This window comes from Dasypus novemcinctus, chromosome 9 (assembly GCF_030445035.2).
Source record: "Dasypus novemcinctus isolate mDasNov1 chromosome 9, mDasNov1.1.hap2, whole genome shotgun sequence".
Classification (NCBI taxonomy): Eukaryota; Metazoa; Chordata; class Mammalia; order Cingulata; family Dasypodidae; genus Dasypus; species Dasypus novemcinctus.
In genome coordinates, this window is record NC_080681.1 from 117,844,985 (window position 1) to 117,862,092 (window position 17,108).

The 17,108-nt window shown below is 43.5% G+C and overlaps 1 protein-coding gene across 1 annotated transcript in view; it reads left to right on the forward strand.

Moving 5' to 3' along the window:
* The window catches only part of SPATA21 (spermatogenesis associated 21), a 35,148-nt gene extending 18,512 nt beyond the window's left edge, over positions 1-16,636 (forward strand). The window contains exons 8-10 of the mRNA XM_058304315.1: positions 14,662-14,837; positions 15,699-15,873; positions 16,454-16,636. Of these exons, the coding sequence (XP_058160298.1) occupies positions 14,662-14,837; positions 15,699-15,873; positions 16,454-16,511 (409 nt within the window). The 3' untranslated portion in view covers positions 16,512-16,636. The remainder of the gene's footprint in view (positions 1-14,661; positions 14,838-15,698; positions 15,874-16,453) is intronic.
* Positions 16,637-17,108: the final 472 nt, after the last annotated feature.

Sequence of the window (17,108 nt, forward strand, 5' to 3'; positions counted from 1 at the left end):
AATGTACACTCAGTGAAGGAAGGAATTTTTCAAAATTATTTTTTTTTTCAGTTTCCTTTTTTTAATGGGCTAGGAGTGGAAAAAGCTGCCATTAATTGCTTGACAGTCTTAAGACATGTACGTACTCTTTTTTTTTTTTAAGATTTATTTATTTAATTCCCCCGCCCCAACCCCGGTTTCTTGTTTCTTTGTCCGCTTCTGTTGTCGTCAGCTGCACGGGAAGTGTGGGCGGCGCCATTCCTGGGCAGGCTGCGCTTTCTTTCGCGCTGGGCGGCTCTCCTCACGGGCGCACTCCTTGCGCGTGGGGTTCCCCTACGTGGGGGACACCCCTGCGTGGCACGGCACTCCTTGCGCGCATCAGCACTGCGCATGGGCCAGCTCCACACGGGTCAAGGAGGCCCGGGGTTTGAACCGGGCACCTCCCATGTGGTAGACGGACGCCCTAACCACTGGGCCAAGTCCGTTTCCCATGTATGTACTCTTTGACGCACCTCACATCACACCTTCCTTGAACCTGGACTCACCCTAGCGACTCACTTGTAACAGTCCAATGCAATGGAAGTGACGCTGTGTGTAATAACTTGGAAGGCTCAATCAGAGGAGGCTAGAGTGTGTCTGCTGGTCCCCCGGAAGCACTTGCCTCTGGAGCCTTGAGCTGCTTATAAGGTGCCTGATTCCCCTGAGGCTGTCATGCTGTGAGGAAGCACATGCCACATGGAGAGGCTCTGTGTAGGTCCCTGAGAGCCCAGATGAGGTTCAAGATGACAACCAGGGCCCACCAGCAGACATCTGAGTGAGGTCACCTCCAAATGACTCCAGCCCCCACTTGTCAAGTCACTTCCAGCCTTCAAGTTTCTCTCTTGAGGACTCAGACATTGTGGAGACAAGCCATCCCTTCTGTACCCTGTATGAATTCTTAACCCACATTAACTACAGGCATATTAAAATTGCTGTTTATTTGCTACTGAATTTTGCAGTGGTTTGTTACACACCAACAGTAATTTGAACTGTTGGAAAATTTAAATGATCTGCCCAGTTCCTACCTCTTGTTTTGCAGCCTGATTTTGAGTGAATCATCCAGACACTTTACCCCCCAAATGGCCACACTCCTCCTAAAGTCCCATTACCTGAAACTCTCCTATTGGGTAGCCTTATGGCCCTGGTTTACACCTGGTCCCTGATGCCAAGTCACTTGTAATTAGCTCACATTATTGCCCCCAAACCCCAGGTCTCATCTGACACCAGATAAATTAAAGAAGGACCATTATGCTCAGTAACTGCAGTGCAGAGTAGTTACGCACTTTTTTTTTTTACATTTTGTCAAGGGAAGAAAACACTTCAGTAAATAATTAAATAAAGCTTAATTCCAGTTGAGAAATATTTTATATACCATTTCCAGGGTTTTCAGTTGTACTTGGTAGGAGGACTATGGAAATGTGCATCTACTCTATCTTTCCATCAGTAGAAATCCAGATATATATTTTTAAAAAATTTTAATTATATATATATATTTTTAAAGATACATAGATCACACAAAACAGATATATCACTATTATCAATTTTTAAAGATATATTTTATTTCTCCGCCCCACACCCCCGTGGTTTTCACTCACTATCTGCTCTGTGTCTGTTCGTTGTATGCCAGGAACCAAACCCGGGGTCTCCCATGTGGGAGGGAGGCACCCAATGGCTTGAGCACCTCTGCTTTCCTGCTTGTTGTGTCTCTCATTGTGTTTTCCTTATTGTGTCTCTTTGTTGCATCATCTCGTTGCATCAGCTCGCTGTCTTGCTCATCTTCTTTAGCAGGCACTAGGAAACAAACCCAGAACTTCCCATATGGTAGGTGGGCACCCAACTGCTTGAGCCATGTCCGCTTCCCCATATATTATTTTTTAAAATTATTTTTAATTAAGTATAATTTAATATAGTACACAAATCTTCAGGGAACAGCTCAATGAATTTTAACTTACGTAGGCACCCTTGCCAACATCACTCAGATCAAGGTATAGAATATTTCTAGCTCCTCAGAAGGTTCCTCTGGTCTCCTTCCCAGTCAACTCTCATCCAAAGCTAATCGATATTCCGATTTCTAGCAACATAAATTGGTGTTGTCTGCCTTTGAATTCATATATTATAAATGCCCTTTCACTCTCTCTCAACAGTCTTTTTTTAAAATAACATTTTTATTGGGGAGCCAATGTGGCTCAGTGGTTGAGCACCAGCTTCCCACCTATGAGGTTCCGGGTTCAATCTCTAGGTTTGGTACCTCAAAAAAAAAAAAAATTAATAATAAATAAAATAAAATAACACCTTTATTGAGATATGATTCACACACCATAAAATTCACCATTTTAAAATATATAATTCAGTTGGTTTTTAGTATATTCAGAGTTGTGCAATGATCACCAGTATCTAATTTTTCATCACCCTGTTGGGTATTTAATCAGGTACCTCATAAATGACACATTCAAGTCTTAATCTGTGTTCCTGTGGGTATGAACATATTTGTTTATAGAATCTTCAAAGATGTTAATTTATCCATAAGCATTTCATATTTTTATGCTATTGACAGTGAATTTGCTTTTCTAAAATTTCATTTTCTATTGTTTGTTGCTAGAATTTAGAAATAGAATTTTGTATATTGACCTTGTATCCTCTGATCTTGCTAAATTCACTTATGAGTTTTAGTAGTTTTTTAAAAATAGAATCCTTAAGATTTTCTAAGGATATAATCATGTCTTTGGTGAATAAAGACAGTTTTACTTCTTCTTTCCAATATGTTTGTCTTTTATTCCTTTTTTTTTTCCTTATTGAACTGACTAGGATCTTCAGTAAGATAGCAGTGGTGAGAGCAAACATTCTTGCCTTGTTCTTTTTTTTTTTTAAAGATTTATTTTTTATTTATTTCTCTCCCCTTCCTTTCAGTTGTCTGCTCTCTGTCCATTCGTTGTGTGTTTTTCTGTAACCGCTTCTATCCTTATCAGCAGCACGGGAATCTGTGTCTCTTTATGTTGAGTCATCTTGCTGCGTCAGCTCTCCGTGTGGGCGTGTGGGCAGCGCCAGTCCTGGGCAGGCTGCACTTTCTTTTGCGCTGGGCGCTCTCCTTACGGGGCGCACTCCTTGCGTGTGGGGCTCCCTTATGTGGGGGACACCCCTGCGTGGCAGGGCACTCCTTGCGCGCATCAGCACTGCGCATGGCCAGCTCCACACGGGTCAAGGAGGCCCGGGGTTTGAACCATGGACCTCCCATGTGGTAGGCGGACGCCCTAACCACTGGACCAAGCCCACTTCCTGTTGCCTTGTTCTTGATCATGAGTGAAAGCATCATTAAGTATGATGTTAGTTACAGGATTTATGTAGATGCTTTTATCACACTGAGGCAGTTCCTTTCTATTCCTAGCGCTGAGAGTTTTTATTATGAATGGGAGTTGAATTTTGTTAAATGCTTTTTCTGCATCTATTGAGATAAGGTTTCTCTCTTATAGCCTGTTAATATGGTAAATTAAATTGATTGATTTCCCCCATGTAAACTAACTTTGCATTGCTGAGAAAAACTGCTCTTAATTGTAATGCATTATCTTTTTAATATATTGTTGGGTTCATTTTGCCGTTTTGTTAAAATGTTTGCATCTATATTCATGAAGGATACTGGTCTGTAGCTTTCTTTTCTTGTGATATCTAGTTTTGCTATCATTATAATGCTGGCCTCGTAAAATGAGTTGTGTTCTTATATTCTGGAAGAATTCGTGAAATTTTGGTATTCTTTTTCCTTAACCGTTTGATAGAACTCAGGGCCCTATCTGGGCCTTGAAGTTTTCTTTGTGGAAAGGTTTTTAATAATGAATGCAATGTCTGTAACAGGTATGGGCTATTCAAGTTTTCTCTTTCTTCTTGAAAGAGTTTTGGTAATTTCTGCATTTCAAGAAACCTTTTCATTTTAAGTTGAATTTATTGATATAACATTGTCCATAATAATCCTTTATTTTCCTTTTAATGTCTGTAGGATCTGTAACAAGGCCCCTTTTCATTCCTGATATTGGTAATCTCTATCTCCTCTCTTTTTCTTGATAAATAGAGCTAAAGCTTGATCAAATTAATTGATATTTCCACCTTAGGGTCAATTGATTTTTCTCTGTTATTTGTCAGTTTTCTATTTCATTTGATTTCCTTCCTCCTATTTCTTGTGGTCTAATTTGCTTTTCTTTTTCCAGTTTCTTGGAGTGGAAGTTTAGACAATTGATATCAGATCTTTCTTCTTTTCTAATATAATGATTTCAAGCTGTAAATTCCTCCTAAGTGCTGCTTAAGCTCTGTCTCACGAATTTTTAAAAAAGATGTATTATTTATTTCTCCACTACCTTGTTGTTTGTGCTCACTGTCTGCTCTCTGTGTCTGCTCATCACCTTTTTTTTTTTGAAAAAGAAGATTTACTTATTTTCCCCCTTCCCCTCCTCCCACCCTGCTGTTCTTGCTGTCTGTGTTGTCTTCTCTTCTCATTTTCTATCCTCTAGGATTCACCAGCATTCGATCCTGGGGTCCTCTGATGGGGAGGAAGTTTCCCTGTCAATTGCACCACCTCAGTTCCTGGTTTCTGAAGCGCTTCACCTTGACTCTCCACTTGTCTCTTGTTGCGTCATCATCTTGCTACATGACTCACTTGTGCGGGGCACTGGCTCACCACTCTGGCACAGGATGGTCACCAGGATCAAATCCCAGTGAATCCTAGAGGAGAAAAAAAATGAGAAGGGAAACGGACTTTGGCCCAGTGGTTAGGGCGTCCGTCTACCATATGGGAGGTCCGCGGTTCAAACCCCGGGCCTCCTTGACCCGTGTGGAGCTGGCCATGCGCAGTGCTGATGCACGCAAGGAGTGCCATGCCACGCAAGGATGTCCCCTGCGTGGGGGAGCCCCACGCGCAAGGAGTGCGCCCATGAGGAAAGCCTCCCAGCATGAAAAGAAAGAGCAGCCTGCCCAGGAATGGCGCCGCCCACACTTCCCGTGCCACTGACGACAACAGAAGCGGACAAAAGAAACAAGACGCAGCAAATAGACACCAAGAACAGACAACCAGGGGAGGGGGGGAAATTAAATAAATAAATAAATCTTTAAAAAAAAAAAAATCCTAGGTAACGGGGAATCTTACTTTCAGACAAAGAACATCCAATAAAATCAAATGTTAAGACTTCAACATAAGGTCACAACACTTATACAGAAACAAGAAGACATAACCCATTCAAAGGATTAAAATAAAACAACAGAGAAAGCACAAACATTGGAAGAACTAATTAAAGACTTTAAGTCAACTCTGAAATTCAATGAGCTAAAGAAAGCATGGGCATAGAACAAAATGAGTGAAAGAAGATGATGCATGACTGAAAGGAAGAATTGGAAATATTGTTAAGGAACCAAACAGAACTTTGGGGAAAGAAAAACACAACTACAGTGAGTAAAATTACATTGGAGGGGAAGCAGATGTGGCTCGAATGATTGAGCTCCCACCTACCACATGGGCAGTCCCAGGTTTAGTTCCCAGGGCCTCCTAAAGAAGACAAGCAAGACAGTGAGCTGACGCAGTGGGCTGGAGCAGCAAGCTGACACAACAAGATGACACAACAAGGAAAACATAATTGGAGACCCAACAAGGCAGGAAGTAGAGGTAGCTCATGTGATTAGGTGCCTCCCTCCTATATGGGAGGTCCTGGGTTCAGTTCCTGGTGCCGCCTAAAAAAAAGAAAAGGAAGACAAGCACATAAGAACAGACACAACTAGTGCAAACAATGAGGGGGTAGGGAGAAGTAAATAAATAAAATAAATATTTTTTAAAAATCATATTAGAGGGGTTCAACAACAGATTTGAAGAATCAGGAAACTAGAACACAGGATTGTTGAAATCAGTTCAGTCTGATGAGCAGAAAGAAAAATAGTGAAAAGGCTGAGCAGAGCATAAGAGAATGTTGGACATTATGAAACATTCCAAAATATGTATTATGGGAATTCTGAGAGGAGAGAAGAAAGGGGATGTGGTAGAAAGAATATTTGAAGAAACAATGGCCAAATACTTCCCATATTTGATGAATGACAGGAATACATATATCCAAGAAGTTCAATTAAATAGAACCAAATAAATTCAATGACAATGACACCATATCATTATCAAAATGTCAAATATTTTTAAAAAAGAGATGGCTCATGTTTTTTTATCCATTCAACCAGTCTATGTCTTTTGACTGGGGAGTTCAATCCATTAACATTCAATGTTGGAAGTGGATGTGACTCAAGCAATTGAGCTCCCACCTACCACACGGGTAGGCTCCTGGTTTAGTTCCCAGTGCCTCCTAAAGAAGACAGGGAGCTGGCACAACAGGCAGGCATGGCAAGCTGACACAAGAGAAATAAGAAGAAAAACATAATGAGAGACACAAGAAAGCAGGGAGCAGAGGTTCCTGGTGCCTCCTAAAGAGGACGAGCAAGACCAGTGAGCTGACGTGATGGGCAAGTGCGACAAGCTGACACAAGATGACACAACGAGAGACACAAGAAGAAAAACACAATGAGCGACACAACAAAGCAGGAAATGGACGTGGCTCAAGCGATTAGGTGTCTCCCTCCCAGAGGTCCTGGGTTTAGTTCCCAGTGCCTCCTAAAGAAACAAGGAAGATGAACAGATACAACAAGTGCAAACAATGAGGGAGTGGGGAGAAATAAAGAAATAAATCTTTTTTAAAAAAGCTCAATGTTATTGCTGTAAAGGCATTACTTACTTCATCCACCTTGTCCTTTGGCTCTCAGTTGCCACATTGTTCTATTGTCTGTCTTCTTACCCTTTAGTTTACCCTTCCTAGTAATCTTCATTTCTAAACTGTTCTCCAAATCTCTCACACTTGCCTTTTCCTTTCAGGCTGCAGCACTCCCTTTAGTATTGCTTATAATTCTGGTCTTCTGTTAACATATTCTATCAGTTTTTGTTTGTGAAGACTTTGAACTCATGCTCATTTTTGAAGGCAGTTTTTCCAGATACAGATTTCTTGACTGACAGTTTTTTTCTTTCAGTACCTTAAATACATCATACCACTTTCTTCTCGCCTCCATGGCTTCTGATGAGAGGTCGGTGCTTGATCATATTGATTTTCTCTTCTATGTGATGGTTTGTTTTTCTGTTGCTGTTTTCAGAATCCTTTAACTCTGATATTCACCATTCTGAATAGTAGGTATCTTGAGGTAGGTCTGTTCAGATTTATTCTGTTTGGGGTGCATTGATCTTCTTGGATATTGATATGTATGTCTCATAAGGGTTGGGGAGTTTCATTCATTATTTCCTCAAATATTCTTTAGTTATTTTCTTTGAATTCTTTGAAGTGATTTAGGAAGTTGTGTGAATATCACTGATTGTTTTAAATCCTGTATCTCTTCTGGATATTTGGTTAGTTCCTTTGGCTAGGCCATCTCTTCCTGTTTCCTAGTATGGCTTGTAATTTCTTGCTATGTAGGCAACTGAACTGGTGAATTTACTCTAATGGCCAATTTCTCTCTCTTGCCTATTGTTTGATTTTTTCCCACAGCTCTTCTTTGATATTTGATTCAACTTATTCTAAGTCTTTAAAATTTCCCAGTTTAAATTATCAAAATTGGGTCGGTGGAAGTGACTGTGGTTCAATTGATTGGCTCAATAAACGGAGCCAATTCTGTCTACCGTATGTGAGGCCCTGGGTTTGTGTCCTAGGGCCTCCTTGTGAAGGCAAGCTGGACTGTGCCTTCAGAGAGCTGACGGCCTGTGTCTGCAGAGAGCTGACAGCCCATGCCCACAGAGAGCTAGCACAATAAGATGACTAACAAAGGGAGACAAGCAGACACAGAAGAACATGCAGCGAATGGACACAGAGAGCAGACAGCAAGCAAGCCGCAAGGGGGGGAAATAAATAAATAAATAATAAATCTATTTTTAAAAATTGGGCCAGGGACTCACTAATGGGGCACGGATTTTCTCCCAGGGGTAGACTACAGAGTTTTTGTTCATGAAATTTCCAGACTGGTCAGCAGATGGCACTAGTTAGCACACCTTTCAATGGAGGTGTTTCAGTCTGGGCTTTCCTGGGTTCCTGTGTTGAATCTCCAGATCTGAGATTCAAAGCAGGCTCTGCTGGTCGAATTCACTGAAGAAAAGCCTCCCAACACCCCCTCCCTTTTCCCTTGAAGCAACTGGCAGGGAGGAAGATGTTTGTTCCGCTCTCAGTTGACTGCAGTGAACTAGGCGTTTTACCCCAGCTTAATATCTTGGGGGTGGGGTGGAGGGGAGCCCTTCCAGGCCCTGTGGGGGCTTGGTAACTCACATTTGTCCTTTCAGCTTCTTAGTCTCTCTGTCTCTTACACTCCTAGGAGTTGTGTAGCATTGTCTTGGTCTGCTGACCCCCAAAGGAGGTCCCTTGGTCAACTTTTGGCTTTCTCCATTGTTTTTGTAAGAGCATTGAGCTCTGCCTGTTAGTCCATCCATTGCCATATTCCCACAATCCTGTCTTTAATAGTAGCCATTCTGATAGCTGTGAAATGATATCTCATTGTAGTTTTGACTTGCATTTCCCTAATCATTAGTGATGCTGAACATTTTTTCTTTTTCTTTTTATTTTTTTTTTATTTTTTTTTTGCCATTTGAATTTCTTGTTTGGACAAATGTCTAATCAAGTTTTTTACCCATTTTTAAATCAGGTCGTTTGTCTTTTTATTGTTGTTGTAACATCTCTTTATATATCATGGATATTAAACCTTTATTGGATTGTGATTTTCAAATATTTTCTTCCATTGTGTCAGCAGCCTTTTCACCCTTTTGACAAAATCCTGTGAGGTGCAAAAGTGTTTAATTTTGAGGAGATCACATTTATCTCTTATTCTGTTGCACATGCTTTGGGTGTAAGATCCAAGAAACCACCACTAACTTCAAGGTATTTAAGATGTTTCCCTACATTTTCTTCTGGTAGTTTTATGATCCTGGTTTTTATATTTAGATATTTGATCCATTTTGAGTTGATTCTTGTATAGGGAATGAGAAGGAATTCTCTTTCATTCTTTTCGTTGTAGATATCCATTTCTCCCAGCACCATTTGTTAAAGAGACTGTTTTGTCCCATACTTCATAGGTTAGTCAAAAACAAGTTGACTGTAGAGGTGAAGATTTATTTCTGGATTCTTTATTCTATTCTACTGATCAATGTGTCTATCTTTATGCCATACTGTTTTGACCACTGTAGCTTTGTAATATGTTTCAAAGTCAGGCAGTGAAATTCCTCTCCTGTTGCTCTTCCTTTTTAGGATGCCTTTGGCTATTCAGGTGCACTTTCCCTTCCAAATGAATTTTGTAATTGCCTTTTCTATTTCTGTAAAGCAGGCTGTTGGAATTTTGATTGGTATTGCATTGAATCTATAAATCAATTTGGGTATGATTGACATCATGATATTTAGCCTTCCAATTCTTGAACATGGAATGTCTTTCCATTTGTTTAGGTCTTCACGGATTTCTTTTAGCACTGTTTTATAGTTTCTGCATTTAGGTCCTGTACTTATTGGTTAAATTCATTCCTAGGTATTTGAGACTTTTTGTTGCCATTGTAAATGGAATTTTCCACCAGATTTCCTCCTGAGATTGTTCAGTACTAGTGTACAAAAACATTACTAATTTTTGCGTGTTGATCTTGTATCCTCCCACTTTGCTGAACTCATTCGTTAGCCCAAGTAACTTTGTCATAGACATTTCAGAATTTTCTAAATGTAACATCATGTCATCCACAAATAATGAGTTTTACTTTCTCTTTTCCTACTTGAATATGTTTAATTTTTTTCTTGTCTAATTGCTCTAGCTAGAACTTTTAGTACAATGTTGAATAACAATGGTGACAGTGGGCATCCTTGTCTTGTTACTGATCTTAGAGGGAAAGAAAGCTTTAACCCCTTCCCCATTGAGTATGATGTTGGCTGTGGGTTTTCCATATATGCCCTTTATCTTATTGAGGAATTTTCCTTCTATTCCTATCTTTTGAAGTGTTTTTTCAAGAAAGGATGCTGGATTTCATCGAATGTCTTTTCTGCATCAATTGAGATGATCATATGGTTTTTCCCTTTGATTTATTAATGTGGTATATTATATTGATTATGTTATGTTGAACAAGCCTTGCATACCAGGAATAAATCCCACTCGGTCGTTATGTATAAGTTTTTTGATATGCTGTTGGATTCAATTTGCAAGTATTTTGTTGAGAAGTTTTGCATCTATGTTCATTAGAGTGATTGGGTCTGTAATTTTCTTTTTTTGTAGTATTAGGGTGATATTGGCTTCATAAAATGTGTTGGGTAAATTTCCTTCCTCTTCACTTTTTTGGAAGAGTTTAAACAGGATGGTGTTAATTCTTTTTGAAATGCTTGGTAGAATTCACCTGTGAAACCATCTGGTCCTGGAATTTTCTTTGTTGTGAGATTTTTGATGATGGATTCGATCTCTTTAATGTGACTAGTTTGTTAAGTTCTTGTATTTCTGGTAGCATCAGTGTAGGTTGTTTGTGCGTTTCTAGGAATTTGTCCATTTCATCTAGGTTGTCTAGTTCATTGGTATAATTTCTCATAATATCCTCTTATGATCCTTTTTATGCCTGTGGGGTCATTTGTAACTTCCTCCCTTTCATTTTTTTTTTTAAGATTTATTTATTTATTTCTCTCCCCTTCCCCACCCCCCTCCCCGCCCCAGTTGTCTGTTCTCTGTGTCTATTTGTTGTGTCTTCTTCTTTGTCCACTTTTTTTGTTGTCAGCGGCACAGGAATCTGTGTTTCTTTTTGTGGCGTCATCTTGCTGTGTCAGCTCTCCGTGTGGGTGGCTCCGTTCTTAGGCAGGCTGCACTTCCTTTCACACTGGGCGGCTCTCCTTACGGGGCGCACTCCTTGCACATGAGGCTCCCCTACGCAGGGGACACCCCTGCATGGCACGGCACTCCTTGCGCGCATCAGCACTGCACATGGGCCAGCTCCACACGAGTCAGGAGGCCCAGGGTTTGAACCACAGACCTCCCATGTGGTAGACGGATGCCCTAACCACTGGGCCAAGTCTGCTTCCCTCCCTTTCACTTCTGATGGTATTTTTTCCCCCAAAATAATCCTATTTATTTATTTTTACTTATCACCCCTCCCCCAGATGGTTCTCTCATCTGTCAGCTCACTGGTTTGCTCACCTTCTCCAGGAAGCACTGGAAACCAAACCTGTGATCACCCACATGGGAGGCAAGTGCCCAGTGACCGGAACCACACCCGCTCTCTGCGGGCTGCAGTGTTTGCTGGTTTGTAGCGTCTGCTCATTGCAGCGGGTGTTGTGTCTACTCATCTTCTTTAGGAGGCACAAGTGTCAGGTTCCAGGGCCTCCTGGAGAAGGTGCGCTGGCATGGCCAGAAGGTGCGGGAAGCTGATGCAACAAGATGACACCAGAAAAGAGACACACACACACACAAAAGAAACAAAAAGTAAATTTAAAAAAAAAAAGGAAAAAAGAAAAGACACACAAAGAGGAAAGACAGTGAGAAACGGCAAAGCAGGGAGCTGAAAAGGCTCAAATTCTTTCACATGGGGGGGGTCCCAGGTTTGGTTCCTGATGTCCCCTAAACAGAAGATGAACAGACACAGAGAGCACACAGGAAATGGACACAGAGCGCAGACAGCAAACAAGGAGTGCAGAAGGGGATAAATACATAAAATAAATCTTTAAAAAGAAGAATTCTTTTTTTGGGGGGGTTGTTTTCTTTTTTTTTTTTTTAGGCGGGAGCTCAATCACTTGAGCCACATCTACTTCCCTCTAGTGTCTTTTTTTTTTTAATATTCATTTTTTATTTATTTCTCTCCCCCTCCCCCGCTCCCCATTATCTGCTCTCTGTGTCCATTTGCTGAGTGTTCTTCTGTGTCCGCATGTATTCTTGTCAGCGGCACCAGAAATCTGTGTGTCTTTTTGTTGCATCATCTTGCTGCATCAGCTCTCCATGTGTGTGGTGCCACTTCTGGGCAGGCTGTGCTTTTTTTGCACTGGGCGGCTCTCCTTGCAGGGCACACTCCTTGTGTGTGGGGCTCCCCTACGTGGGGGACACACCTGTGTGGCATGGCACTCTTTGTGCGCATTAGCACTGCACATGGGCCAGCTCATCACATGGGTCAGGAGGCCCTGGGTTTGAACCCTGGACCTCCCATATGGTAGGTGGACACTCTATCAGTTGAGTCAAATCTGTTTCCCTGTTTTGTTTTAATAAATTGATTTTCAGGCGTCCTGCAAAGCTGTCATCCTGGGACTCTGCTGTCATCCTAGGAATAACCACATCTTACTCTTTCTTGGTTTACTTCTTTGTTTTAATGGGATTAGATGCCCCAGTAACTTTTGAGGGGCTAGACCAGTAGTAATTCAACAGCAGGTATGGTGCTGCCAGCCCTTGAAATGTCTAACTCTTAAGCTGTAGTTAGCCACTCTAGGTTAGTTGTCCTATATGCCAGTTGTACTTCCATCCTGCAGCCCCGTTTCACTTTCTCCCTTCATCAACTTTTTCACCATCTTCCTTTATCTTTGCCACTCTCTGGTGTGAGATCTGTTTCCTGTATGAACATTTTCCTTTTGTTTTTTGGTTTATGCCCTCAATTTAGAATATCTCCTTCAGTAGCTTCTTGAAAAAAGATGCATAAGAGGAAAATTTTTTTAGATCTTGTGTGTCTGTGAATGTTTTTATTCTGTTCTCACACTGAACAGTTTCGCTGGGTATAGAATTCTAGGTTGATAGTTAGGGAATAGACCCCAAACAAAATAATTTATCTTTCTTATGTTGACAGTCCAGAGGAGGCTGGCAGTGAGACAGCTATGCACTACACATTTGCTCAAGCCCCCAGTCTTGAGTCTTTCCAACTTATTGTCCCACCATTCCCTAGGTTATTCCTAAACTGACTTTCCCGTAACACATCTAAATTCAAGAGCACAGAAAGGAGAAAGAGAGGAAATGGAAGGCAAGCAATTTCCCTGAAAATTATGATCCAGAATGTTACACACACACTGCTCATGTACTATTGGCCTTGGTAGAACAATTTTCTAGTTCATCTTTTTACCCAGGTGGTTGACTTTAACACAAATGTCTAAGTCCAGTCTTCCACCATGGGAGGGCTCTGGGATTTATGTTCTGTCTTTTGTGTGTAAAGGCCATTAAAACCCAAATTTTAGGCCCCAAGGATAGGCAGAGGCCTGCCCAAGCAGAACCGTGTTAGCCCTTGGTTACCGCTCTAAGGGCTTTTCAACACTTGGTAGCAAGCCAACCTTTCACCACTGCCTACAAAGCCATCTGGCTGCCCACATCGCTTCCTCTTTCTCCCTCATATACCAGGCTCTGGTCCCTTTGGCCTCCATGCTGTTCTTAGAACTCACCACGCTGTTTCCCACCTCCTGTTCTTTTCACATGCCATTCCCTCTGCCTGGAAGACTCCTCCTGCAGATATCCATTTGGCTTGCTACTTTCTCTCCTTTAAGTTTCTCCTCAAATGTCATCTCTTCTGAATCAAAACAGCTCCTCACTACCACCCTGTCATCCTACTTTCACTTCCCTTCAGAGCCCCCATCACACTGACATGGTGTCTTGTTCACCGCCTGACGTTGCAGGGAGGAGTGAGGAAAGGGGAGTGAATGGAAAAAGAAGAGTCAATACAAGGAGCCTGGCAGGTGGCTCAGAACCATCAGGGAAAGAAATGGGGACGTCTGTGTGTTTCAACGTCTCCACTGCTCAAGGGCGGCCCCCACAGGTGTTTTTCTCTTTAGCCCTGCACTGCTGGGTTGCACATGTATCCGAGAAGCCCTGGGCAGGAAGAGAGAGGCTCGTGCCTGAGGTGAGATCTTGTCAAGCTGTCCCTGTGGAAAGCTGGTTGAAGCCTGTGTGAAGGTGGTGGCTGCAGCAGTGTCTGATGTAAGACGTGGAGTCTAGAGGCTATGATAAAGGGATTCTGTATGATGTCTCTCCTTCACCACTCTTTCCCGAGCACCTAGAAGAGTGGCCAGCATATAGTGAAAACTCGATGAATATTTGTAGAATGAATGAACGATGTTGCAAACTCGTGGGTAAAGGGCAAGTAGTAACAAGTTAAGAAAATCAAGTGGGCTGTGGGTTATGATGGCTGTCAAGGGACCTACAGCAGGAGTCTGTAGGAGGACAGAGAGGACTTTCTGGAGATGGCCCTTAAGCTGAAATCTGAAAGATGAGCAGAAGTTAATCTCTCAGCTTATTTACAAAGCACTTGTACATTTAAGTAAAAATATCTGTGACACTGACCAAGCTCTTTCTGTGCACCAGACACTGCTGAGTGTTCGATGGATCTTGTTATTTAATCCTTGTACTTTAACCTGCTGGTATGTGGACAATTTGATCCCTATTCAGGGGAAACCAGAAGCTTGAAGTCAAATGACTTGCTTTGACAGGGTAGAAATAACAATTTTCCCCTTTTCACGTGGGTGACTTGCCCGTGGTCACAAAGTTAGTGGTGGAGGCTGGACTAGAACCGAGCTCTCCCGCCTCCTGAGCTTATGTTCCTTCTCCAGAGGCGGCCAGAAAGAACAGGGGCACAGGAGGAGCAGGAGGGTGAATTCAACACGGCCATGCTGAGCCAGATGGGCACTGTCTCCCCAGATATTACCAGAAGAAGCTGAAGGAAGGCACCTGCAAGGCCAGAGAGGTGGAATCGGCCATAGGCCGGCTGCGGTCCCGGAAGAAGCTTCTCTACAACCCACAGCAGGGAGACATCTTAGAAGTCCCAGAACGAAGGGTCCTAAAGATCCTGAGCCGGCTCAAGCAGCAGAACTATGGTGAGAACCCTGGGCGTGGTGGGCAGGGACACGGCAGGCATGCAGCTCTCCTGCCCATGGCGTCCACCCCACCAGACCCAGGATGCTGAGAGGCCTCCTGGTTTCCCACTTTGGGTTCAGCCGAGAGCATCAGTAAAATGAGGCTGACAATCACCAGCCCTGTGGCAAAACCCTTCAGCACAGGACTCTTCCCCTCCAGCTTTAGGCCTGGCAATGGTTGGCCCCAAGAGGCTGGACTGAGAAGTGAGCCGCTGCAAAGACAATCCTAGCTCATCCTTTATTAAGCACCCACTGGTAACTGCAGGTGCACTAGAATCTTCATAATCACATATTTACCCACATTTTACAGATGAGAAAACTAAAGCTCACAAGTCTGTGAGTTGCTCATGGCCCCACAGTCAGTGTGTCAGAGATGGGGGGAGGGATAAGTTACACCCAGGGCTGACTCCAAACCTAAGCTCCTTCCATCGGGCAAGGCTGCCTTCCCTAAGGATAGGTACCATTAGATCCTACAGTGTGCCTTCTAGTCTCTCTAGAGCTGGGTAGTTGAAGTCTATTAGTTGTGCCCACCAGACTGCCAGGACCCACAGCAGAAACATGAGTTCCTTTCAAAGAGGTATTAGTGCATGCCTTTGTGCTTGGCATTCAGCCAGGGGTTCTGAATATATTATCTCCTTAACCATCATCAATTCTGTAAGGTGGGTTCCACTACCCCCTCCAGTTTAAAGGCTCAGAGAGGTTAAGTAACTTGCCTAAACCCACCCAGGTCATCAAGTGGCAGACCTGGGATTTCACCCGCATCTGCCTGCCTCTCACAGCTGGGCGTACCTGAAGCAGGCCCTCTCCTGTCTCCTTTGCCAGCTGCCAATCTGCAGAGCCCTTATGCCCAGATGCCCTGTATCCCCCTCTACCCACGGCTGGACAAGAAGATGATCCGTCGCAAGCAGGGCAGCCACTGTGTGTTGGACCAGTGCACTACCAGCCAGGGACTCGACATCCGCAGCTGCCTCTTCCAGTCGGGATCGCAAGGAGGCAGGTGGGTGACCAGAGCAAGCTCCCCCTCCCAGACCCACCCGCCATTTTCCTTTTCATAGGCCATGGCCTAACTCCAAGGAAATCCATCCTTCCAGGAGATGAAGCCTGGGAGATGGCTTGTTCCAGGGAGATAAAAGAGGAAAAGGTAGATGGGGAAGAAACTAAGCTTTCTTGAGGGTCCATGCACCAAGTAGATTGTTTCTTTGAAGCCTGGGTATTTATGCCTTCATGTGCCGAGCACTCAGTAGCACCTATTGTTTCTCTTAGGCTGACATTCCCCTCCTTTCCCATGCAGGGTGTAATTTTGAACCCCTCTGTCCAAGTTTGATTCCATGTTAGGAGTAGCAGGAAATATGCTAAGCACCTGTGCCAAGGGAAGCTTTTCCTTCAGCAGACCCCGTCCAAGCACTTGGGCAAAAAAGCAGATTTGGAATCAGGCCTCAGAGCCGGACTGCTACTGGCTCCACTGCCTGAGGGGAGGCTTCCTCTCCCCTTGGGCATGGGGGATGGCTCATTTCCAGGTTGAACAGTATGGGGAGAGGGCCAAAAGTCTCCCACCCTTCTGCATGCCATTTCCACAGGGAATACACCTCTGACAGTCGAAAATGGCTCAGCTCCGTGCTGGCTCGCACCCACTGACTCTCCAGAGTACTGACTCTGGGGCAGCTGTTCACCGCCTATAGACAGATGGTTTCATCAGGGCAGGGGCTGCTGCTGGATTTTGCTTTCATGATCTGGTAAGCCAATAAACACCAAGAACCTCAGTCTCTGTGCTGGGTACCAGGAAAGGCCAGGCTTTCACCCCTCCATTTGGTTCACAGAGTACAAGGCTCCAGCTTCTCTCAAGCTTGAGAGCCCCTGAGGCAAGATTAGCCTCCACTCCCGGCCCAGGACCTGGGATCCTGCTAGAGCTCCCTTTTACTGTTGTGTGTCCGTCCCCCTCCCACCCCGCTGGAAAGTCTTTACCTTCTGTGGACTCTCAAAGCACAGAACTGGGCCTCCCCTCAGATTGGGGCCTCTTCTTACGGACTAGGCCCTGCAAGGGCATGACTTTATTTTTACCACTTGCTAAAAGGAATGGTTAATATAAGGGAAGTGCATGGGAGAACCCCTGCTCCCTTTAAACCATTCTCTCAGTCAACAAGAGGCCTAGAACCCAGGGGTCTCCTTCCCCTGCAGCTCTAAGGGGATGGCTCCTTGTTCCCCAACTCAAACACCATCCCGGGTCCATTTCTT